Source organism: Lates calcarifer, linkage group LG3, assembly GCF_001640805.2.
Source record: "Lates calcarifer isolate ASB-BC8 linkage group LG3, TLL_Latcal_v3, whole genome shotgun sequence".
In the NCBI taxonomy this organism is placed as follows: domain Eukaryota; kingdom Metazoa; phylum Chordata; class Actinopteri; family Centropomidae; genus Lates; species Lates calcarifer.
In genome coordinates this window covers 11,059,482-11,084,152 of record NC_066835.1, presented here as the reverse complement: position 1 = coordinate 11,084,152, position 24,671 = coordinate 11,059,482, and the positions used below count along the sequence as shown (strand labels likewise).

General features: G+C 44.4%; 1 protein-coding gene across 1 annotated transcript in view; it reads left to right on the top strand.

Moving 5' to 3' along the window:
- The first annotated feature begins 1,009 nt into the window (after window positions 1-1,009).
- runx1t1 (RUNX1 partner transcriptional co-repressor 1) overlaps window positions 1,010-24,671 on the top strand; it is a 58,721-nt gene continuing 35,059 nt past the window's right edge. Inside the window, 1 exon segment of the mRNA XM_018697648.2 lies at window positions 1,010-1,553. Coding sequence (XP_018553164.1) covers window positions 1,526-1,553 — 28 coding nt within the window. The 5' untranslated portion in view covers window positions 1,010-1,525.

Below are 24,671 nucleotides of genomic sequence, written 5' to 3'. Positions count from 1 at the left end.
CTTAGTGTTTCCATACTAAGCTGCAGTGAGGGGATAGTAACACAAACTGGGGATTTAATACCAAAAGAGGTTTGGTGGACAGATGGGACCCCAGAACACAGCACTTTTACACAAAATACAGCCGTTTGTTTCCCATCTGAAACCAACAGTTATCATTGTTTCTTATATCCATGAGCATTCCAAAATCTTTAGGACCTGTTTATTATTGCAACCATGACGACGAACGTCCTTTGCTTATTTTAACCCAAACCACAATCTTTTCTTAAACCTAACCAAGTACTTTTTGTGCCTAAACCTAACCAAAACATGGACCTTTCCAGAAACTAAACCAATGTTCACTATTGTAACCATGACAACAAATGTTACATATGGTCGCTGTTATAAAAAGACTCTGAAAGATGCTCTGTTGATTTGTCTAACCCACACTGCTGAGTCTTGGCTGAACTTTAGAATCTGCACTTGCATTAAAGACAGAGGAGACTGTAGATTTAGTCCTTCATCATTTCCACTGGAATTACACTAGGAAGAAATGCCATGACCATAAGCACAGGAACAATAACAGCAACCAACGATGCTTTAAATGTACATGAAAAAAACGTGTTGAAAAAATGTGAACCTATTCTTGAATTCTTGACCAAGATAACATGTGACTACACATTGTCTTGTGTCCTTGGGTAAAAAAAGAACATAGGGGGTAATCTCTCTGGGAGCTCTTGACGTGAAAAAGCTTCGGAAGCCACTGGCACAGTAGAAAACACTTCGACTTGACCTGACCCTGCTTTTTCCAACCTGTTTTAGGACACACAGATGCTGGCTGCTGCCCAGTCGCCTCCTCCCTCCCTCTCTCCCTCCCTCCTCAGCAGCGCTTCAGTCCCGCCCACCGCCACCTGGCTCTGCTGCGCACCGCCGACTGGAGGCAGAGCGCCGCTACTCCTCTTCCAACCACCGCCAGAACGGAGAAGCAGAAAACAGGGAGCCCCCGAGACCCCGAGGGTGTGTTGACGAATTTTTTGGTTTTCTCACATTTTGAAAAAGACACGATTTCTTTAACCTAGAGCGACTCGACGTTTAAAGGATTCTGGAGGAAAGTAACGAAGACGAGTAAAAAGAAAGAAAGAAAGAAAGAAAATAATCAGACGGGTGCCCCTGCGCACTAACTGCATCCTTCCTCTCCATCTCTTTCTCATCTCTCCTCCTTCTCCGCCTCTGTGCGTTTTTTAAAAGCAAGACTACCCCGGCTCTTCCCCGATCCTGCGTTATCCCTCAGTGACTGATCGTTCACCGCAAGCCCCGTGTGACGCCCGTCTTCTTATGTTTTTATGGTCGGAGTTTGAACCACATTTCTGAGCTGCTGGAAGTATACTTACTACACCGCCAGAGCCGCCCCCCTCCCTCCCCGCCACCGCCGAGAGCTGGCCGGACTCTGCAGCTTTCGTCTTCCCCGACACGAGCGGATCATCGAGGGGACCTCGCGCGGAGTCTAAAGGACTGGAAATTATTTTGCCCTCTCACATCAACGTACCGCATGGTGGGAATTTCTGCCTCTTTTCAGTGTAAGTGGAGCTCTATCTTACCCCCCACCCCCCCAGTTATGCTTTGGCTGTAGTTGTTTTGTGTCCCCCTCGTACAGACATGTTTGCGCTACATTGAGAAAAATATAATCATGAAATAACTGCTGACCCATAACAGAATTTAACATTTTTGATTTGTGCTTTCTTTCATATATTTTAATATCAAGTAGGCGGAATGTGTGGAACCTCAGAGAGCAAAAAATATGTAGCTTTGAATTAAAACCAGCTATCACATTATTTATTGAAATATTTACAGAAATATCATTCAAATAGGTTTTATTTTTATTATGCGAGAGGACAGATCTGTCACAGGAGAGAACAGTGCGTATCTGTGATACGGTCACAAGTACATTTTATTCTAATGGGAAATTAGCTGTGAGAATAGGTTTACTGCCATTAAAGGATTTCAAGTTGGAATATAAATCATAACTTTGCAGAATTAACGCCCCTTTTGCTCAAACTAGACCAAGGAAATCTAAATATCCTACTCAACTATTTAACCCAGTGTTGTGTCTGAGGACACTTTCTAAGAACAGACAGTGATCGAGTCATTTTTATGGTATCAAAAGAATAATCTGCTTCTCATAAACGGCCGGTTCCGTTTGTTTAAATAGGGACATCAACTCACAGTTGACTGTATTAAAAAAAAAAAGCAGATATCAGTTCGCGAGCTTGAGCCACCAGGATGGAGAGCTGTTCTCTCGGGCAACAGGCAACTTAAGTTGACGGATCGAGTTTGGTGACACGCGTCCGACCTGTCAGGATCAACGCTTTCTAAAAAAAAAAAAAAAAAAAAAAAAAAGCCTTCACATCCGCTGACGAGCCTCAGAAAGCGTGGACACTCAAAGACTTGGATTGTTGAGTTTTAAAGCGAGGCGTGTGTCGCCACTCCTCAGCACGGGAGAGATGAGAGATGAAAATATATGAAGCAGAGATTAAAATGACACAAGGTGAATTCACTGATTACAAGTCCCCTCGAATTTGATAAATTAGAATAATCCTAAATCTGATGACAAGATGTTCATCAGTTTCTAAAAGACACGAGTCAATATTTTGTCATTAATGGTTCCTTTCCAAGAAATTGTTGTTGTTAATGTTCGCACTTTCGGTGGAAAAGATTTTTGGATGCGGCGACTGTGTGTCATCCTCTGTGTTTTGTGGAAAGCCTCCTCCTCTCCTCTCCTCTCCTCTCCTCTCGGGCGTCCTGGAAAGCATTTCAGAGAGACTTTGCATTTGAAAACATCCTCTGGAGCTCTGTTAACAACTGTCAAACGCATCTTCTCAAATCCATGTGAAGTTTCCATCTCCACCCGCTGCGACTTTGTCATCATCACATAGCTTAACCGAAAGCGAAAAAAGATTCAGTTTTTTTTAATGGAGTGGCGTAGGGTTGAAATTAAAGGGTTCGCGCTATATAGGCTTATTTTACTCCAGTGGGAATCTTTTCCCCCCCGACTGGGAAAAGAGCAGACATGCGGGCTGTAGAGAGGGGAAGCTGCTGGGACACAACCTGCTGTCGATGCCCGGCTGTTCTCACGGCTCGGGATTAGAGGAGGAGGAAAATATCTCCTGGAAACCCACAGGGCTTTGGACATTTCTTTACGCATGCCAAATAGTCCCAAGCAAAGCTTCGTAGGCATCTAAGAGGGTGATTGTTAACTCCTCTCAAAAGCTTTGACCCGCTGCTGATGCAGTCTTTGCTGAGTTAAATGTAGATGAAAAAGAGCAGAGCTGCTTATGAGCATTTTGCATTGATACAAACACAATGTATATCAACAAGAAAATTGTTATCAAGCTGTCATGAGGCATGTGTGATTCACTGTTATCAGGCTTTTTATTATCAGTATTAACTGTCATTACTTATTCTTATTTACTGCAGTGGTCATACTATTCAAATTGGTTACCCCAGCTATCATTTAGTGTGTCATCTGGTGTGTTTTTTTCTATTCTTTAACCACTGGGACTTCTATTAAAGTAGTGACTTGACTGAAAAGACCATTACCTGGAGTGTGTGTGTTTACAGAGATAAAGAGAGAGAGAGAGAGACAGAGAGAGAGAGAAGGAGCAAATGAAAGGTAAACAAAGCTGGTGATGAGGGGAGAGTAAATGATAAGTGCTGTTTGCAGGATATCACCGTGTGTGTGTGTGCATGGGCACCTGTGTCCATGTGCACGTCCGTGCACACTGTATAAACAGGCTTGTATTAACCTTAGTTGCTAACTGTGGTTCAGGCTCTGCAGCATCAGCTAGCTCTTCCAAGGGCCATCTGCCCAGCCACCAGCCTGCCTCACACCTGTTCTCCCCCCTCTCTCCCCTCCCTCCCCACCTCCAGCTCTCAGGCTATAGGGTCAAATGCATCAGACCACTGCTCGCAGACACGGACGTGGCCTTGCAAAAATGATGGCAGCCATTTTATTCTCGCCTTCACTCACACACACGCACACAGACTTCGAAATGCACAGAAAGACTGCACTTCCCCAGTTGACAGGTTGAAAAACATGTGTGTCGTCAGCACACTGACACAATGTGGTGTGTGGATGACACACACACACACACACACACACACACACAGTCACTTTGCTTTGATTATTTGCATTTCTTTCCTTTAGTACCTTTTGATGCTAACCACAGCTAATAGCTTTCTAGTGGTTTATACTGCATCCAAACACAGCATTTAGATCACAGCCTCAAACAATAAATTACTATTATTTCAAATGGAAAAAACTGCTGATTTCCCCTTTAGCACAGAATCACTCAAAGGCTCCAGTGCTGTGATGTAATTACAAAGCACTTCTTTTAAGTGTGACACACAGACGTTTGGATGCGGTCCAGGTTTGCTATATAGTGAATAAGTGATGATGACTCAACAGAGTTAATATGCCAGCTACACCGTGAAGCCCCCTTGTGTATTTCTGTATCAGCTGGAAGGTTTTACTTTCTCTTAGCAGCACATATATTACCCATTGTCCCAGCAGAGGCTTGTTTGTTCACATGGTGTTGTATTGGATGGACCATTTTGCCTGTATCACCTGCATTGATTCAGTATGCTCATTTGGTTTTACCTGAGCCACTGGAATACAATGTTCAGTTAGACAGAGAAAATGAATCGATTTAATACCAAACATTCTCTAGTTTTAACCTTTAAAATGTGACATAAATGAGTGTATTTGAATAGCTTTAGGTGTTGGACTGATTGTCAGACAAAACAAGCAAATTGTAGGCATGTCATTTTGCTTCGGTCGGCTAATGGAGCTGTCACTTAACTACAACGTCCTGCAGTTGAGTCTAGTGTGGAGGGTTTGCTGTTGTCTCCTTTTGTCAAATGTTAAATATTAATCATTTGAAACACAACGGCCTCAGTAAATGAACTCTATGTATATAAAGATAAAGATGGTGGGGGTTAAGTGGAGGTTTCATTTGAAGAAACGCAGTCAAAGGGCAAATGTCAGCTCTAGAATTGGATACTAAAACCACCTTTCCATGCAGTCCTTCAAGATGTATAGATCTGTTCTGATTATTCCGAGCCGTCTGTTACCAAGCCCCAGAGTGAATTATCGATGGAATCTGAGTGTGTGTGTGTGTGTGTTTGTATGTGCACAAACATACACACACACACACACACGTGCCCTTGTAGATCGATTGGCCCATTGATGGTTATCAGCGAGAGGGTAGTTCTCTTCACTGCTTATTGAATTTCATCACCCATGAAAGAGCAGCAGCAGTGGTATAAAAGGACTTACAGGTACGCGCGTGTGTGTTTCTGTGTATGCAGCTGCGTGCAAGTGTGTTGTGTATGTGCTCTAGCACGCACTCCCCCGCGCTCACAAAAGCAAGAGGTCTTTGCTTTATTGTAGCTGTGAGTTGGCCTTTACAGGGGCTTATTTAATGTCAAAGTCAACAGTGAGCACTACAAACTGATTTTATTGGCCTTGTTCGTGTTTTTACTCCAGATAACATGAGACTTATAGGGCAACTGAAGAAGAGGCCAATAGGGCAGAGTCTGACAATGCATCATGTTTCATGGACGCAGTAAATTCTTCACAGGTTTTTACACTTCAAGCTATTTAGGAAATAAATGGAAAATCATATTGCTAATAATTCAGTTCCTGAATGTGAGCAAATCCAACTCCTACCTTCAGTAACATAGAGACAGCTGTACAAGCAACAACAGAGAAGCTAGGAGATACAGTTTTTCAGTTGTTCAGGTAGCGAACTGTATCTACCACCGTTCAGGGTTCCTGGGCTGAATCACACACTGATAGACATGTGCAGGGCAACATAAACACACACACTCTCTCACATGCACTGCCCTCTCAGTCCTCTGTATATAGACTGGGATTGAGTTGCTAATTAACTTCACTTTCTCTAACTGTATCGCACACAGGCAGACTGCCATACACACACACACACACACACACACACACAGTCGCACACACACAGAATCTCTCTCTTAGGCTCCTTCTCATGATGTCTGTCCCCTCGCTCTCTCTTTCTCTCTCTCTCTCTCCCACTGTTTATTTTCCTGCCTCCATCTGGAGTCGGCTGATATTGTAATCGCCCTAATGCACATTGCCTTCCCCTCACACACACACACACACACACACACATACATACATACAATGTGCCATCCTGACAAGCCCCCTTTCTTATTCCAAAAGATAAGCCACTGGATGTGATTCTCTGTGACTGTGTGTTTGCGTGCAAGCGCGAGTGCAGAATGCAGGTGTCTATACAGTGTGTCTAAAGAATACAAAAGGACACACACAAAAGTGTATTTCTCCCCCCTGCACTCTGCAAAAGGTAACAATATTGAATAGGGAGCCGTCTTAGTGATGTGGACCGGCGATAATGTGGCCGAGTGAAGATGTTACCCGTTATCGCTCACCTCCTCGATATTCACCTGTCACCCAATTTACATTTTAAGACTAGACAGAGGAAGGGAAAGGAATTCAGGGGTGGTAGAGGAAGTGTGTCTGTGTGTGCATGTGGCTGTATATGTATATATGTGTGTGTTTGCTTGTCTTTTGTGAAGGTTGATTTAAAAAGGAAAAGTGTGTGCATGTGTGGGCATATGCAGAAAGAGATTACTCTAATAGCTTTTGTTTTGTGATTGAGCAGAGGTTTGGGATGACAGAAAGTGAGAACACACACACACACACACAAATGCTGAAGACACACAGACAGGTTTGATTGATGGGGAGTATGAGCTGTGAAACTGTGCGATTAGGAGCCTTTTTTCCCCCCTAGTTCACGAGAGGACAATTGTTGAAGAATGGACCAGCTTGCTTTGCTACTAGTCCATAAAACCTGGCCATAAAACCTCTTTTTTTCTTGTCCCTGTGTGTGTGTGTCTGTGTGACAGAGAGAGAGAGTGAGTCAGAGTGAGAGAGGTGGAGGGGTGGGCACAGACAGACAGCTCTTAAAACAAACAAACAGGCAGGCAGAAAATCAGACAAATTGACAAAGAGAGACACAAAGAAAGAGGAAGTAGATGAGAAAGAGGGAGAGCGAGGGTGGGCAGAAACCTCACCTCAACCCCGTCACGCTTTAGCGGTTTTAATCACCTAAACCCGAGGTTGCTTCCTGCATAAAAATCCTACATTGTTAACATAGACCCTGCATGAGCATGTGAAAATAATTCACTTTCTGCCTTTCTCTTTTTGTTTTTTTTAAGACATAATTTACGATCACCATCCAGACTTATCAGCTCGGATACCCCCAATGTTTGATTTACAGCTCTGTTCTCTCTCATTAATTTTGATGTATGGATTTGGACGGTACAGTTTATGAAAAGGGCAGCCGCTGAAGTGGAGCCTTGGCTAGCCTGGTAAAAAGAAGTGTAATTAAGATCAGCAGACAGGGAGAGGGAGAGAAAGAGAGAGGCGCGGATCAATAGATGCAGACAGTGGACCCTCTGTTTTTTTCCCTCAGAGTATTGACGTGTTCAGTCAATTACGGCTGGAGAGAGGAGAAGAAATGGGGATGTAGGAGTCTTGTGTGTTCAAATATGTGTTAGAATGTAGTCACTAGTGTGTGTATGCGTGAGTGCAAACAGCCAACACGCATCTGCGTTTAAGATGTGCTTGTGTATTAATTGTAATAAAATACAGTCAGCAACTGCAGAGCACACATGTCCACTGTTGTTTTAGGACTTCCAGTTGCTCCAAGCGCTTTTATCTAACATCAGCAGACACGACTAAATCATTGTTTCCTCCCTTTGCTGGTTAAAATCACACCACTGCAGCCAAATAATGAGGCCCTTTTCTTTTGTGGTCGGATTTGACTTGCATGATGGGTATTGTAGGAGGAGAGGGCTTCCAGCTGTTGTCAGTTAGTGTCACAGACAAACAGGGAGATAGGACAATGGGAACGATGGTGGCTCTCTCCGTTCCGATTGTCTTGTTGTCAAACCGACAGCAGGTGCCTCGAATGATAAACGCAGAGTGTCAATTATTTCAAAGAAGGGCCATTTTGGAAATTGGTTCAACGAGAAAGAGGGAGAGAGTGGCAGAGGAGACGGCGGGGGTTGCATAAAGAAATGGAAGGAGCTGGTCCATTTTCCCAAAATGGGGCCAAGTAAAAGCCCCATTTTGTTTAACTTCTAGTGCATCCTGTCCTCAGCATTTCCCTTCCCCACGTGCCCCCTCTCCCCCTCCTCATCCCCGTCCAACCTTCAATAGCCTGAATTGTTGCTAGCCACCCCGCTAAGTGTTTGTATGCTCACAGTCAATATAGTCTTTGCCGGGAACAAAATTACAGTCCATTTTACCTCAACAAAAATGATATTTGATGGCATTTCCACCTCTAAAAAAAAGAGAAGATGATTATGCTCAAAATAATCATACTTGCTGGGATTTTTCTTGAAGGGGATAAAAAACTCTTGGTTTTCTGGCTGAAAATGGTGGTTAAGTAAAGAAAGCTGTTGCAATTCAGTTGGACAGGGGGATTAGGTGTGAGGCTGTAGCTGTGTATCGATGAATAGATAGAGATCTCAAGAGCTGCCTCTCCTCAGATGTGTGTGCTTGTGTGTGTGTGTGTGTGTGTGTGTGTGTGTGTGTGTTACAGATAGAAAACCGTAGAATTGGGAGAGACAGAGTGCAGTATAAAATATGAAAGAGAGAAACTAAGTTTATGCACTTATCTGTCTGTCTATAAAAGATTTATCTATACGTCCGTCTGCCTCTGTATCTGTATTGTCATCTATACATTCATGACCCCAGCTGCTCTTATGGATTTGCGATTGACAGCCCTTTCATCAAAGCATCTGTTTTTTCCCTCTGCCGTTCTCTCACCATATGGACATGTCATCCTCAGCTGTGCGTTTCATAGTAGCGTAGATGATGTGTCTCCATGGTAACCAAACTCCACTTTTAGAAATGTAATATGAATTATGTTTTTTGGCCCCACGTGTGCGCACGATGTCTACATACACTAGTGTCTGTTTTGCAATGTACCTTGACATTTATAGTGTTTCATATCGAGTCAGTCGGTAGGATGGGGAACTTGCGCTGGGTTGATATCGCGGCGAAGCACTCTGAAGTTTTATGGCTCCTACAGCGTACGGACATGTTTGTCTTCTCTACACGATAAAGCCATTTCTGAAAGAATCCGAGCTTTTTTTTTCCAGGATTTAAACAGCTCCAGATTGTGGCAAAACTCTTTAGCCCTGGTTTACACTGAGTGTAGGCGAAGGAGCAGAGGAGGGAGAAGGGCTCTCACGGAGCAATAAAAATCCAGGAGAGAGCATAAATCCATCTCCCCTTGTAAGGTCCGACATTTTTTTGCAGATGTTTCAAGATGTTTGGCCCGAGTGATGGTAATTTCTTGCCCATCTGTCTTCTCTCCTCCCCCTATGTCTCTTTATCAACATCTGGTTTTCGGTGTGGCAGGGAAACAAGTATCCTTTATAAGCCAGGGGTTCGCAGTTCCCCCTCTGCTTGTGCTATTAACTTAGCCTCAACTACTGCTCTCTCTCTGTGCACACATATTCACATATGCTAACCATTAGAAAGTCATACCATTCAGAAAATGTAATAACTTTCAGTTAGAGGGGGAGATAAAGTATTTTGGCTTTTTTGTTCTCTCTTCATTTTTTCCATAACTGCAAAGAATTTGGGGTTCTGGTTTTTATGCCTCCCCTGTGAGTGGACAAATTACTGCCTAGATGTTAGTTTGAGGATGCTTTAGTGAGAGGAAAGCCCCTTCTCCGTAAGCATCTGAGTAGGACCCTTGGGTCTCTGTCTGCACCTCAACTAGCAGTGAAGAGTGTGAAGCTGCTACTCAAGGTGATGGTATCAGAGACGCGTTGCATTGATTGTAGGAAGAAGACATGTTTATTTGGGGCTAAATGGACGCAAACATTTGGCCGCATGCTTTAGCAGTGCAGCAAAACCGAGATCTTAATTTGCCATTTCCTCTTTGGCAGTAATAAATTGTCCACGTATAATTCACAGCTGCGCAGGGATCGCGTATTGTGGCGCAGCTGCAACTTTGTGTTTGCGAATTTAACCATCTCACATACAGGACTGAACTACACAACAACAAATATACACACATACACTCACATCTGCAAACACACGCAGGTGTGCCCTCATCACATCAACAGTTAGAGGTTGAATATTCAAACACAAATATGCAGCTCAGTACTGTACAGCAGGGTTGTCAGTCTAAAATGAAGGAACGCAGGGTGTGTTTTGAGTGTGTAGTGTGAGGTGGTGTGTGTTTGATAGGGTAACATGACATATTACAGCAGACATACACACAAACTCACAATAACTCTGTTTCTTGTATGCACGAACAGAACATACAGTTTCACTCCACCACATACCCTTGTCCTACGTTTTGTCATTTAGCCACTTAACAAAAGCATGCTGAGCTCATTGTTACTGCTAATTATGTTCTATTAAATCAGTGTTTTCGCTGTAACACAACACAGTCTCTTTAGAGTTTTATGAAATGAAAATTAACGCCAAAACGCAGCGTCAGATATGTATTAAGACCACAGCATGCACCACGCCACATGCAGTGTCTCTGTATTTGGATGAAACGAGAGTCTTTTGGTTTTGCCACTTTTGCCCAAGGCTACGTGACACAATCACACAAAAACATGTACCCACACATGACAGATGCCCCTTTACTGCCAACAGACACTAATGCATTAGTCGTGCACTGCCCCCGGGCTTTCTGCCTGTTAGGACAATAACAAGACCAAGTCACCAGCTGATCAAGGGGGCGGAGGACGCACAAATACGCTGGTTCAGGCACATGTGTGTGTTTAGACTGAGCCCATGTTTGTTTACAATTACCATATAAAAGGGATTACACTTGTAGCCAAATGTACTTACTCAGTGTGTTTTAATAATTCAGTGCAAGATTTACTTGTTGTCTGTTTCCATATGACACATCAAACATTTGATTATTTTAAGTAGATTTAATGCAGGTGAATCAACATGTTGTGTGTGTGCATACAAGTACGGATGCAACCACAGTGTTCTTTGCAGGTAATAGTGTACTGAGATGAGGATTGAGCCCGGTGATGGCTGCTTTTGTGTCTTGTAGACCTCTGTTTGCTCACTGTGTTTGAGCCTGTGTGTGTGTGTGTTGGGGAGGTGGAATCTTCATGTGGAATTGATTGCAAAGGATTAAATTGTGATTGCAAAAGGGGGTGGGGAGATAGATTGAGGGAGAGAGAAAGGTGAACAGGGATGATGAGAGAGGTGCAGCAAGGTGAAATGGAGAGGAGAGATGGGGAAGAGATGAAGATTTGTACCAGCATAAAACATCAATCATGTGAGGAATTATGGTGCAGGCTTTGCCAAAGTCATTGCAAGAACAAAAACTAAACTACTTTTTTTTTTTTGACAGAAACATCTGCATGTTTGACATATTGAATAAAGATTGGTTTATAATTCGATGTAATTCTCAGGGGCCAAACACTTCAATCTGTTGAGAGCACAGACTGTCAGACTTTAGGTACCAGCACTTAGTTAGACCAGTGGGAACTATCCAAAATGGGATTCTTGTGTTTTCGAGTGAGAGCCAGGTTATTAGGCAGGGTGAGTGGGGTTGTGTGTCTGTGGCTCTGATGTAAGCCTGTTTGCCTGTGCCAGTTGGAGAACAAGATCCTGAAAATAGAGAAAGTGGGAAACTAGAGAGGAAAAGCAAGTGGGACACATTTGTGAGTGACTCTAAACCGCTGGAGATCGACGCCAGAAGCCACAGAGGGGGAGAGAGAGAGAGAGGGTGAGGGAGGTAGTGACAGACAACAAAGAGAGAAGGAGAGAGAAAAGAAATAACCCCATACAAGATGTTAAACAACATTTATGAGTTTCCAAATTGCTGAGCTCGGATACAAGCTTCAGCTTTCAGACCTCTAATGTGTTTTTGAGATGCTCTGTCTCTCTTTCAGGCAGCTAAACTGCCTCTACGCTGGAAGCATTTCAGCATTTGGGGGAAAAATAACATATGAAATCAGTCAACCTATATTTAAGTAGTCCATGTCAAGGAGTTCACACGAGCAAGTCTTAACCACAGCTACATGCGAGCCACAGTATACACTATATATAGATGCTCTGCTGTAATAGAAAATTATAGTGCAAAGCAGGATTAAGAGGTTGAGAAAAATGCTGTATTGATGGTATGTGGAAGAAAGCTTGTAAAATGTGACATACATAGCCTGCAGCTAAAAAAAAACTCTGTGCTTTTCAGATGATTGTCAGTGTGAGGCTGTCTTATTTCATGAAGATGGATAGAGTGGCTTTTTATTCTTTCTTTCTTTTTTTTTAAACCAGGAGAGAAAAGACAAAACAGCTACCGTGTGTGTGCCGCGAGGGCAGCGATTTTGAATTTATTGCCTCTTCTCTTCTGAAATGTGCTAGTGTTTTTATTCACACCCCATATCTGACATGACAGTGTCAGATGATTAAATTCATGAATTCAGAGATGCTAAAATTGTTCATTTGCAGAGACTTGAAATGGGATTTGCTATTTTATAAATTTCCTTCAGTGCACATGCTTGTAATCTTGCAATTCTTCAGGAATGACAGACATATATTTCGGTTTCCCTACACAATACATGAGCGATGCCTCCTCCACATACACACTCTGACATCCCTCCATCCCCGGAAAACCATCAATTCTGATACCGCTGAGTGGTTTTGATTTAGGAGAGGTTGTACAGTCCCTGCCTGTCTCTCTCTCTCTCTCTCTTTCTCTCTCTGGTGTCTGAGAGCAGCAGTAATGGTGCCCTAGTGCCAGAGGAGGAGGCAAGGACACAGTGTTTTATTTTACCAGCTAGACACATGGTGACTCTGGTTCAGGGAAAGACAGGTGAAGAACATAGGTTACTGAGAAAAGAGATGCCATACTTAAGCCTCAGATTTTTTCTTGTAGATCTCAGTACCATAATCACACAGGTACATTAAGAGGTACTGGTAACTACAGTCATTGCCAGCAATAAAATCCAGAGTCCTTGTTCCATCTTAATCAGCCAATCCAGCCTTCTTTCTCTTTTTCCTGTCTTCCATTGTCTCTTTATCTCTCAGCTTCCCCTTCTTTCTCTGCCACACCAGTAGCCTAAGAAGTGTTAAAAAATAGCACTTTAGCACTCACCTAGCAGTCTTTACACTGCATGTGTATATTTGCATGTGCATATATGTGCACAGGGCGTGTGTGCGCCTGTCCTTTGACAGTTGGGAGAGCATATCTGCTGCTCCTGTTGTCATGGAAACAGTGGTTACTGTGTGTGTGTGTATGTGTATGTGTGTGTGTGTGTGTGTGTGTGTGTGTGTGTGTGTGTGTGTGTTTCACTGGAGACCCCCAAAATAGAGCAGGGTGCAGGTCTGGTCAGGAGGACCAGGGCCACATTCAGACCTCTTTCTCCCTCTGACTTAATTCACTTCTTCCCACTTTTTAGTTTTTGTCTCCATTGTTTGACTCCTGTCAGTAAACAGACCACTGCTGCTCTGGTTTGACTCACTGTTTGATGCCCCAGGCGGTGTCTGAGGAAGACAGATAGGACAGTCCGCTTACCCAGGGCAGGAGCCAGGACAGCGGGGTCAGGTCCAGGGCCACCGGTCCCACCACCACCCTCCTCAACCTCCCCTTCCCTGCTCCATCAACTGTCCTTCATCCGCCTTCCATCCCACAATCGCTGTTCCAGCTTTAATTACCTGAAAACAAGCAAAAACATCCTGGTCCCAGAGAGGGAGACCTAATGGTGGAGTCTATAACGTGTGTGCGTGCCGCTGTGTGTGTGTGTCTGTGTCTCTGTGTGTGCACATGCGCAAGGCATTGCGTGTTTTGCACAGGAACAAGACATTTATCTGAACAGCACATTGCTGTCTTCCACACAAACACACACACACACACAAACGCTGTCCCCTTCACACACATCCTGACCCTGACCAGCCAACCATCCCCACCCCTCTCCTCTCCCTTGCTCCCTGGGTTCCCATCCTCTAGGCTCCCACCCCCCCTCTCCCCTCCCCTCTGTCTCCCCCTCCCAGGTTCCTTCTGGTTCCCTTTCTGGTTCCTGACCAGCGGGGCTATCTCTGGATGGCCGGCGGTTCCTCTCATTCTGCCGGCCCATTGTGTGGCGAGCTGGGCTGGGCCCTGGGCCCCGGGGGCCGGGAGGGGAGCCAGGAATGGCCTGGTTCCTGTTGCTGTACTAGTTAAAGGAACTGTGGCACCGTTTCCATTTGTCCATCATGAACTGCTGTGAAACTGATTTTAGGGCTATTTTTGTGGAAACAGTTATGTCCATGTACGTTGCCTCCTTCGTTTTGGGAGAACTGCCACTTTGATAAGGAGAACTGTGTGGTTTAATTGGACGCCTTGGGTGTTAAAATAAGTTTAATAACACAATTTGTTCCACAGCTGTTGGAGGACAAGTTTGTGTTTTACATATAAAAAATGCTGTCCAAAAATGAACAGCTTTCCTTGGGGTCAGGAGTCTTCTCAGCCTGAGAAGAGATTCAGAAACAGTTATATTTATGTACAAATCTAGCAATGGCAGACATTTTTAATGATATTAAACAGATAATGCTATTGTCAGAGTACTTTAATGAACTTTTTTCAAACATCAAGATGTGCAAGGAATCATCCATCATACTTTTTAACAACTTTTTAGTCTTTAAAATCACTAACACTAACAAACATAGACAACAGTGTTTCTTGAGTTCATTTAGTACCTTATTGCCCAACACTGACTTAATCAGCAGCCAAGCAAGAATAATTATCCATAGTGAAGAAGATGATACTCAAATGAGTGGCCTCGAAAAGTCTTTCCCCCCACCCTGAAGAATAAGAAGAACTTTACCCCTCATTATCTTTGTCACTGAGTTGTGTGATGAAAACACACAGTCTGGTGCATGTGTGTGTGCTCGAGACATCCGTACAGAGTGTCTGAAAGAACACACACAATTCATCACACACATACACATACACTCTCAGCTACAACCCGTTGTTCCTTGTGGCAGCTCGGACTGTGACTTGAGTCTATTCTGTGCCTCTTGTGTGTGTGTGTGTGTGTGTGTGTGTGTGTGTGTGTGTGTGTGTGTGTGTGTGAGTTTCTCCCCTTTAAGACTCCTGGCTCAGTGTGGTGTGTTGCACACATAGCGCTACACTAACTACTGCACTCAGTTAATTATGACTGCCAAGCCAGGCTGTCACAGTGATTCACTATGGAAAAGGTGGGGGTGGTGTTGGCAGGTGTACAGATGTGTCGTTAGCGCCACCTAGTGATGCTGAGAGATCAGAGGAGCGACTCCTTCCCAAGACAGACTTGTATGTCATTCTGTCTATATTGCTACACATTTTTCTTTCCCCTCTTTTTCCTCATTCTCATCTATTCTTCTCAAAAGTCTCCTTCTGCTCTCCTCTCTTCTCTCCGGCTTCTCTCTTGCACCTCAATCTTTCAACACCCTAGCACTCCCTTTTCTTGCTTGCTTGTTTTTTTTCCCTCTCTCTCTCTCTCTCTTCCTCTGTCGCCACTTTTCTTGCCGATGTCAGTCGCGCTGTCTCTCGTACTGTTGCGACAAATCAAGCATTCCATTCATCTTGTGTCATCTGTGTTATAGAGGAACTGGAAGTGTGCACTCTCTCCCCTCCTCTGTCTCCACTGACAGCCACCTCTCCACTTTATCATCGGCGAGCAGATCAGATTGGAACTGGGCCAAGTCACTCAGTGCTGGATAAATGGAAGGTGGCTGTGAGTGTGGATTTATGGGACTGGTTGAGGTTGCCCAAGCTTGAATGAAATGGGGGTAGTGCCCTATTGTGATCATATGGTTTATTTGCCATTGGTTCCTTGAGGCACAGTGGGAGGGGTATTTAAATCACAGGTCCCTAGATTCAGTGTACAGGGGGGTTATTGGATATATTGAGTGTTCACTGTTTCCAGTGCCTTAGAAATCAAGCATCTGTGTGCAAAGACATCAGATCGTGTGTGAGCAATCTGCTGCTATTTTGTGCCTTCAGGTGAGAAAAAAAATGGTTTCTGCATAACCATTAACAACTCTTATGGCAGTTAAGCGACTGGTTTGGCAGCGAGCAGCTGAGATTGGAAGAATTCAGCAACCCATCCACCCATTCACACACACATCCACACACACACACGGAGGCCCGCACACATGCATGCACCCACAGCAAAAAAGTCATTTGTTCTACCTCATTAGCATGTATTGTGGCGAGCGGGCGTAACACACTGAAAGGTGAAATGGGTCCGCCATGAATAGCACACCAGTCGGGAGAGGAGGGGAGAGGAGAGAGGAAAAAGGAGGAGGGGGAGGAGAAATGGGGTGAGGGGAGGAGGAGGAGGAGGAGAGTGTCCAGATGGCTGGGGACCCGCCGCACACACAGGGAGTCTCTTGCTCGCTTTTTTTTTTTCTTCCTCCGCTGATTGCACCGTTTCGACTACACTCGCTTTCACTCGCTGTCTTTCTGCAGCTCCTTCTTTTTCTCACCCCCATCAACACACGCACGCAGGCAGGCACACACACACACACACACACACACACTCAGAGGCAATGTGTGACCAGGAGGCGTAGTGCAGTTGAGTGCGGCCCAGTGGAGCGCCTGTTGTGGCCCATTGCACTTCTACACAAGCTGGTCGCCTTCATTCCTCCTCTCCTCCTTCATATCTCTTTCAGCCACCTCCTCCTTTCTCCTCATCCATCCCTTTTTCTGTAAGTGTCTTCTTTAAGTCTCGCTTCTCCTTTCCTCTCCTCTTCACTTATACATTCTCTGAAGTGAAAACATGGCCGTCAATATTCCCTTAATTAAAGGTTTACATGGACTGGAGTGTGTTAGATGCACTAACTGTCCAGCTTCAAGTCTGACACATTTTGGACAGATTTCACATAGCCTCCTTCTTCAGTTTGATGACTGGGGTATGACTATGTTTGATATGCAGTATTGAGACTCTGTTTCTGGCGAGTTACATCAGATTGCACTAAAGCTGAGGCCATCTTTGGTCGATCCTTTGACAGCAAAAGAGGGGAGAGGGAGAGAGGGGGAGTCGCAGAGAGGAAGAGTACTGACGTTTGCCCTGATGTTCCCTTTCCTTTTCTCTCAGCATTGTGTAGCGCTGCCAGAGTATCTGTTCATTTATCTTCCCATCTGTGTGTGTCTGTATATCAGTCTGCCAGTCTGTCACCAACTCTCTCTTTCTCTCATCGTTTTTCTCTGATTCTCTCTACCCACCCACCACCACCACCGCCACCCATCCCTTTCTCCTCTCTTCACTTTTGCCTCTTTTCCTGTCTCTCTCAGACTGTGTCTTCCCCATGTGTCTGGTAGAGAATCAGTAATGGTCTCTACTGGGGTGTAAACTGTGTGAGATTCTGTGTACTCTGCAGGCTGTACACACACACACCACACACACACACACACATCAATTTTAGACAGTGTACAAGCAGACAGGAAAGGCAATAGGAGGTCTGTCTGGGTGTGTGTGGTGATGGTGGTGTACTGCCGTGTCACTCCAAACATTGTATTTACATGCTTTTGCATCTACGTTCTTTTTGCATAGTGCTAGTTCTGCTTCCTGCCTCTGCTCACATCGCTCCATGCCATGAAACCTACACATGTCGAGTGGCCAGAGGCTGTCTCATGGGACTTCACTGTGTGTGTGTGTGTGTGTGTGTGTGTGTGTGTGTGTGTGTGTGTGTGGGTGTGTGTATGAGAGAGAGAGAGAAAGAAAGAGCATTCTGTGTATGTGTCTCACTCCATCACCCCCGCTATTCAAGTCCACCTCATTGACTCATCATTGAGTGGGCCCTCCAAAGCTCTATTGAGTTTATCAAGTCTTCCACAAAAAAAGTCACTCCCATTCTTTCTTGTTGAAGCCAGTTATCCCCCCCACCCCACCCCCCAAATCACCCCATCCACCCCACCACCCCTGACACACACACATACACGCACACACACACGGGATGGCTCCATGTCACACAAAACAGCCTCGACGCCTCATTGAAATCCCCTCAGCAAAACATTTTCTCCCCATCAGCATTGTGCGACTATTCAGTTTGTTAATGCGCCTCTGTGAAGAAAGCCTTTTATTTGCCCGTTTTGCAATTTAAGCACATATATTAACCCATATACTGAGAATGACTCTTTAATAGCCTGAATAGGAGGTTAAGGGGGGGAGGGAAGGGGTGTTAGGAGGCAGGAAAGGAGATGAGGAGAGGGAGAGCCGCATTGGCGATCCAGCGAGCTCACTTAAAGCCATGGTGTTGCAGCTTCTTGACAAGTTGACTTGTTTAATACTTGCATCAAGTAAGCCCCCGATGCTCATTCACAGACACACTCTCACACAGAGAGTGTAATTTAACACAGCACACCTCATATCGCATACAATTGTAAATGTGGTATTTGCAATGCAGTTGCCTCGAATGTATTTGTCCCTTTTTAACAAAAGTGTCCAAATGGCAAGGGAATGCCATTATAAGAAACAGGTGAAATTACAGGTATTACAAAACACAGACCAATGCAAACAATCATCTCTACGTGGCCACAGAGTTTTGCAAAGCTTTTGTTGCAGTCAGTTGGATTATGTGTTTTGGCAAGCCTCTCGCTAAAGTATTTGTTTGGTTGCCTACGTTTGTTGCTGTTATTACATGTTTTTGTTGTGGATGAGATGGTGAAAGTGGGAGCGATTCCAGGCAATCTGGGACAGAGGAGTGAGAACAAATGACTTGAAAAGAGGCTTCAGCATCCTGCTTCCACACATATGGGATGATTTCATCGGTGTTGCGAGCCAATAAATCCTTATCAGGTATAAAAAAAAGCTTCCACTATGCCAACTAATGGTGTATGCTTTGACTGGCACGGAGCTGGTACTGGTTAGCATAGCAGGCCTTCCTGGCACAAGGGTTGAAAATAATCAATAACAGATCTCTGATTACAATAACTGGAAGGTGGGATGTGGAGTTAAGCTCCCAACTGCTGTTTATTGAATGAGCTAAATCCATTGTATCAATAGCTGCTTATGAAAGGAAATATGGGCTTAAAGAGATGGAGACTACGCATGTGAATGTGAGTAATTTTAGGGGCCACAAGTCTCAGGGGAGCTGGTGGAGGTATTGCTGTTGTTTATCAGCGTGTGTACACACACACACACATACGTATTCTCCCTCTCATCTGTCTCTATCTCATCTCTCTTGCTGTCTTATTATATTTCTTTATCCCTTTCTCTCTTTCTCCTCCATTACTGGCATTTTAAGCAGCTCACCAGGGAACACGAGGCTCGTTGGCTTGCAATAATGTTAAGATGCTTTGTCTCTCATCCTCACTATTGTGGGCACACACACACACAAACACACACGGTCACACAGAAAGGGAGGTAACTGCAGTTAAAAAAGGAGGATCAGTGGAATTTGGGTGCTTCTGAACCTGAGACATGGTGCATGAGATTGTGCAAATGCGTGTGCCTGCGTGGGTGTGTGCATGTGTGCAGATGCCTGCAAGCTGACAAGGAGTGAAAGCCCAGACATATGTTAATCAGATGTTGTGATGATGGCAGAGCAGAAGGAGAGAGGGAGAGAAAGAGAGACAGAGAGAGAGAGTGAGAGCACTAGAGGGAGGAATGAGGGGTGAAAACGAAACGCAGAGCTTTTAAAAGACAGAGCGAGAGCAGGGAGAGAAAGAGAGGGGAACCATGCGGGAAGAAGAAGAAGAGAGGCATGTGGAGAGAAGAAAGGAGGAGGAGGAGGAGAGAGAAAATGACAGGAAATGGCGCAGTGATTCATTTTCTAACGGCAAAAACCACTGCTGAGAATCGATCCAATCCATGAGTTTAACTGAATGGACCTACACTAGGAGTTTGAGGTCACTGAACAAAAATGATAAATGTTTTCTGTCTGTACCGGATACATTAGCCATACACAGTGTGATTTATTATTTTCAGATTTTAGCACAACACTGTTACCCTATTTTAACCTGATACTAACATCTGATATCTGAACTTATTGTAAAACTGGCCAATAATTCAGTATTGATTATATATTATAGATTGTACAATCATCAATTTGAATACATTTAAAGTCAGAGGGGTCACTGATGAACCCACAGAGTTATCACCACAGTCTACAAAGCTGTTTTAATATTTTTAAGTTGAACATGTATTGACTTCAGTGTGATTGTCTCGTGAAGATGAGATGATCATATTTGTTTATTGTTAGATTCTCTTTCACATCCATGACTCCAAGCAATGTAATGAAAACTTATATATATTATATTTACATGTGTTTTCTGTACTGAAACATTAACTGATAACTGAATTCTTCTGAGCATCATGATAGAGGCCATACATACATACATGAGCTCATGAATATGGAGTGAGTACAAAGGGTAAGCAAGTTGCTCAAGAAACAGATAAGACAGAGAAAAAGAGAAATAATTAGACAGAGGGGAAATCCTAGAGGGAGAGGAGAGAAGAGGAGAGATGTGGGGCATTTCTACTCAAGAGAGTTTGGAGGAGGCCAGAGAAGCAGCAGACGGCTGCTCCAAATGGATTTTCCTTGTTTGTAATGAGGCTACTTCTTCTGCCTCTGCCAGAGCATGTGGTGTGGGGGTTTTTTGGGGGTGGGGTGGTGGGGGACTGCAGTTGGAGAGAAGGACAGAGAGGTGAACTGAGATGGAGTAGGATGAGTGGTGGAGATGGGTGGAAGCGATAAAGGGAGAGAGGAGGAAGAAGGGAGCGCTGGGAGGAGAGGTAGGTGACTCGAATGAGCAAGAAGCTGCAGAGGGCGAGAACAATAGGGGAGAGGAAGGGAGGAGGAAAGGATGGATGGTGGGAGAAACAATCAGTTATTGCAGGTAGTGGTGGCCAGTGAGAGGGAAAGAAATAAATGGAGCGAGCAATAGGAAGAGAGGGGAGAGTTGTGATTGAAAATATTACAGCTGTTGTGTTGTAGAGGAGGAAAGTAATAGCTTGGTGGTATTCCAAGACTCAAGCTGTTAAACTGCGATGTAGGAATAAAAATATTAAGATAAATGGAACGCCATCTGGATAAGTGTATTGATTTTTTTCAATGCTATGTTCAGCAAATGAGCTAATTGCCTGAATTGCATGTGAACATACTCCCACAGAAAAGAAGGGGGGGAAGAAAAGGACATTGGATACGTGTAGAGTGCTTGTGTCTTTCCTTGGCCTTCATTTTCAAACAGTGGTTCAGAGGGTTTAAATGAGAAACATATGAGAGAGAGCTTCACCCAAGGCAAAACTCTGGTAAAGACAGTGACCTGTTTTAGCTTTTCTTTGATGTGAATTCCACGGTTCTGAACTCATATTACTTCCCCACTTCTCCTCTCCTCCTCCTTTTTACTTCCTCCTCTCCTCTCCTCATTTTCACTCACTGCGTCATATGATGTAACACTAACATTAACTCCTGCTGTTTCCACGTTTTTCATCTGTGCTGTATTCACGGTAATCTGTCATTAGTTGTTATATGTATGTATCCTCAAGCCTATATTTATTGCATATACGTGTTTCAATATGAGGGAACCACTTAAGGACACCTCTCGTGGTCCCTTATCTCATCTGTACATCTGATCCTCATCTGATGTACAGATGAGGCTGAGCAAAAAACAGGACAGGAGCTTTAATAGTGAGCCTCCGTGGACTCTGTCTGTCTCGTTCAATTCCAGTTAACCTGAAAAAGACCTGTCAATTGATGGCATGTCTTAATCTTATATGCCACACTATGAAAAATACATGTTAAGTGTCGATACACAGGTGGTGTGACGTAACGCTTGGATCTGCGGCTTGGAAAATTTGTCCGATAAGATGAGACGCGATGATGAGAGTATGCGGGGAAGCGAGGAGAGGGACTGAGAGTTTATGAAAGCAAAAACAAGGGCAGAGAACGAAGCAGAGGGAGAAGTCAGAGGCAGCGCACAGATGGTGAGCTGTCAGTGGCCGGCTGTGCGTGTGTGTGTGTGTTTGTGTGTGCGAGCCTTTATGTGTGTGTGTTCAGTGTTCATACTATGCATATTTGTGCACGCTGCATGTATGCGGAGTGCATGTCTGCCCTTGCTTTCTTGTGTGTACCCATGTGTGTGTGTGTGTGTGTGTGTGTGTGTGTCTGCGCCCTCTGAGCTGAGGAGAGGTACTGTATGTGCGCAGAGCTGTTCTTCCCAGATGGCACTGGCAAACAGACACTGCAAGGCTGGCAGAGTTGGCACGGTTACGCAGTGCACAGTTGGCACTGCCAGCCACCATGCTCTCCCCTATGTACCGGGGCGAGGGTACCTGCTGCCAGCCGCCTAAGCTCATTGACTGACTAGCAGGCTGTCTACCAACTGACTTACTCAGTCGGTAAAGTTTCCCTGTCTTTTGTTTGATCCGTAGAGAGCGTCCTCTCATCCTAAATGAATATGAAACCTCCTGATTTCAAGAATCCATCACTCAGAATCAGCGTTTCACGAATCTGTTGCCATACAGCTGCTGGTAATGAAAAAAGCATGAAGTAACATCAGGTTGCCTTCACAGGAATTCACATCACACATTGAGCGTTTTAAACAGATTCAACTGTATGCAGCTGCATCGTAATTATGTTCTGTTGATGCTATTGTTCCAGCACGAGCTTTCATGTCTTAATTTCATTGTCAAATCATTAAACAGTGATGTGTCTTGACACACTTCTATGATCATGCCGATCTATAGGCCTCTGCTGGCAGGTTGCCAACACTGGAGGCTTTCCAGCTGAACGCCTTGATGTTTTCTCTCTGTGTGGCGAGAAAACAAGCAGATACATACAAGGTTGAATAGCTACCGAGGATAAAGGACCATATTAGTAAGTGTTTGTACGTGTATTTGTGTGTGGCAGATGCACAGGAATGCATGAGTGTGTCTGCGTGTGGGCTTTGGTGGCGTGGGAGTGTGTACGTGTGTGTGTGTGTGCATGCGTGTGTAGGTGGGAAGTGTGGACTTTATACTTCCCATGCCTTAAACAGGAAGTGTAAACTAGGCACAGATGTGTGTGTGTGTGTGTGTGTGTGTGTGTGTGTGTGTGTAACTGCAGTCCTCTGCTGTGTGTACACTGTGTATGAGTCAGTCTATAAGTGTGTGTGTGTGTGTGTGTCTCTGAGGAAGCAGCTGTGCAAGCGGCAGCGTGTGGCAGGTCGGGAACACTTAAGCAGAACCAAGATACTATGTGTGTGTGTGTGTGTTTGTGTATGTGTTTGTATCTGCATGTGTGTCTCTGTTCTGGAGCATATGTATGTGTGTGTGTTTGTGTGTGTGTGCACGCAAGTGTGTGTTCTTGCATGTTTGCAGGCGGAGGAGGGTGGGTTGGAGGGTGGGTGGGGGGGTTATTTTGGCCACCCATCTGTGCTAGGCTATTTCGCTACTGTTTCTGCAGGCACGCACACACACACAGTCACACACATACACACACACAGAGCTCTGTGCCAGGCAAGCTGTTCACTAGCTGGCGCTGGCAACGCTCCAGAGAGAGTGGTGGCATCCATCTGTAGCACTGGAGAGCGGTTAGGCTGTGTGTGTGTGTGTGTGTGTGTGTGTATATTTGTGTTTATGCCGCAAAAAAACAAAACAATGGGATTGTCGCAATGATGCTATTAGTACTATTGATAGTGGGTGTGGGGGCAGAGTTCAGAGTTTGCACTGGTTTAAAAAAAGCTGCTGTTGTCTGACGGACAGTGGGAGGTGGATGTAGGAAGGTCAGTGATCTGAAGCGCCTCCTGCAGAACAAAGATGTAACATGTGTCCCACGGTTCAGAGTTAACTTTTATAAAGTCTGAGCAAAGTTTTTACTCCTCTATTCTGAGCATTCTGTCTCTTCAGGGCTGAAAGCTAAAAGATACCACCCACACAATTCAGATAAATAATGGCATCATCGCTGATATTTTGTAGCTACATTTATTAATACATTTCAGGTGACAGTATTTTGACTTAATTATGTGTATTCTGAATATTACATATATTACAGATACAGCATGTATAATATTGTAAATATAAGGCTCACTAGGTTCTGCTTTTTCTAATTTCCCATGAAAAATAGCAGAATTCTAATTCAAGATAAGCAGGTTTTTTTTTTTTTTTATATTTAAGTCAAATACAGAGATACCCATGGATTTTTTAAAAATATGAACCCCAGATAATGTATGTATGTACCATGTACTGAATGAAATGCATAGAACTACTGAATCCAGACAGCCATGGTGAACCCATTTCTGTTGGTAATGTTTCAGAGGTTACCATGTGTCAAAGCTTTGCTGTGAACTGGTTTTCTTGCCCATGTTGAGATGTTGTCTTCGTGTTTGTCAGTGGACTCAGATGGCTGGGAGCTGACGGGGAGGCGAGACAGCGAAAGGTGAAATGATGAGAGGAAAGAGCCGAGGAGAAAGTGTCTAATGCTTCCTCGAAAGGAGACAAAGACAGATTGCTGACCTCGAATGGCTGTGGTGGCACCGCTTGTGTGTGCATGTGTGTCAGGAGAGACCATCCCTCTGCTGTCTCGAGCCATACACTACTCTCAGCCACTCAAAGCCATTAGCGAACAGCAGGTACACAAACACACAGGTATACACACACTATTTAAGCCTGGAAGTGCCCCGATGCGAGGTCACACCGAGCCA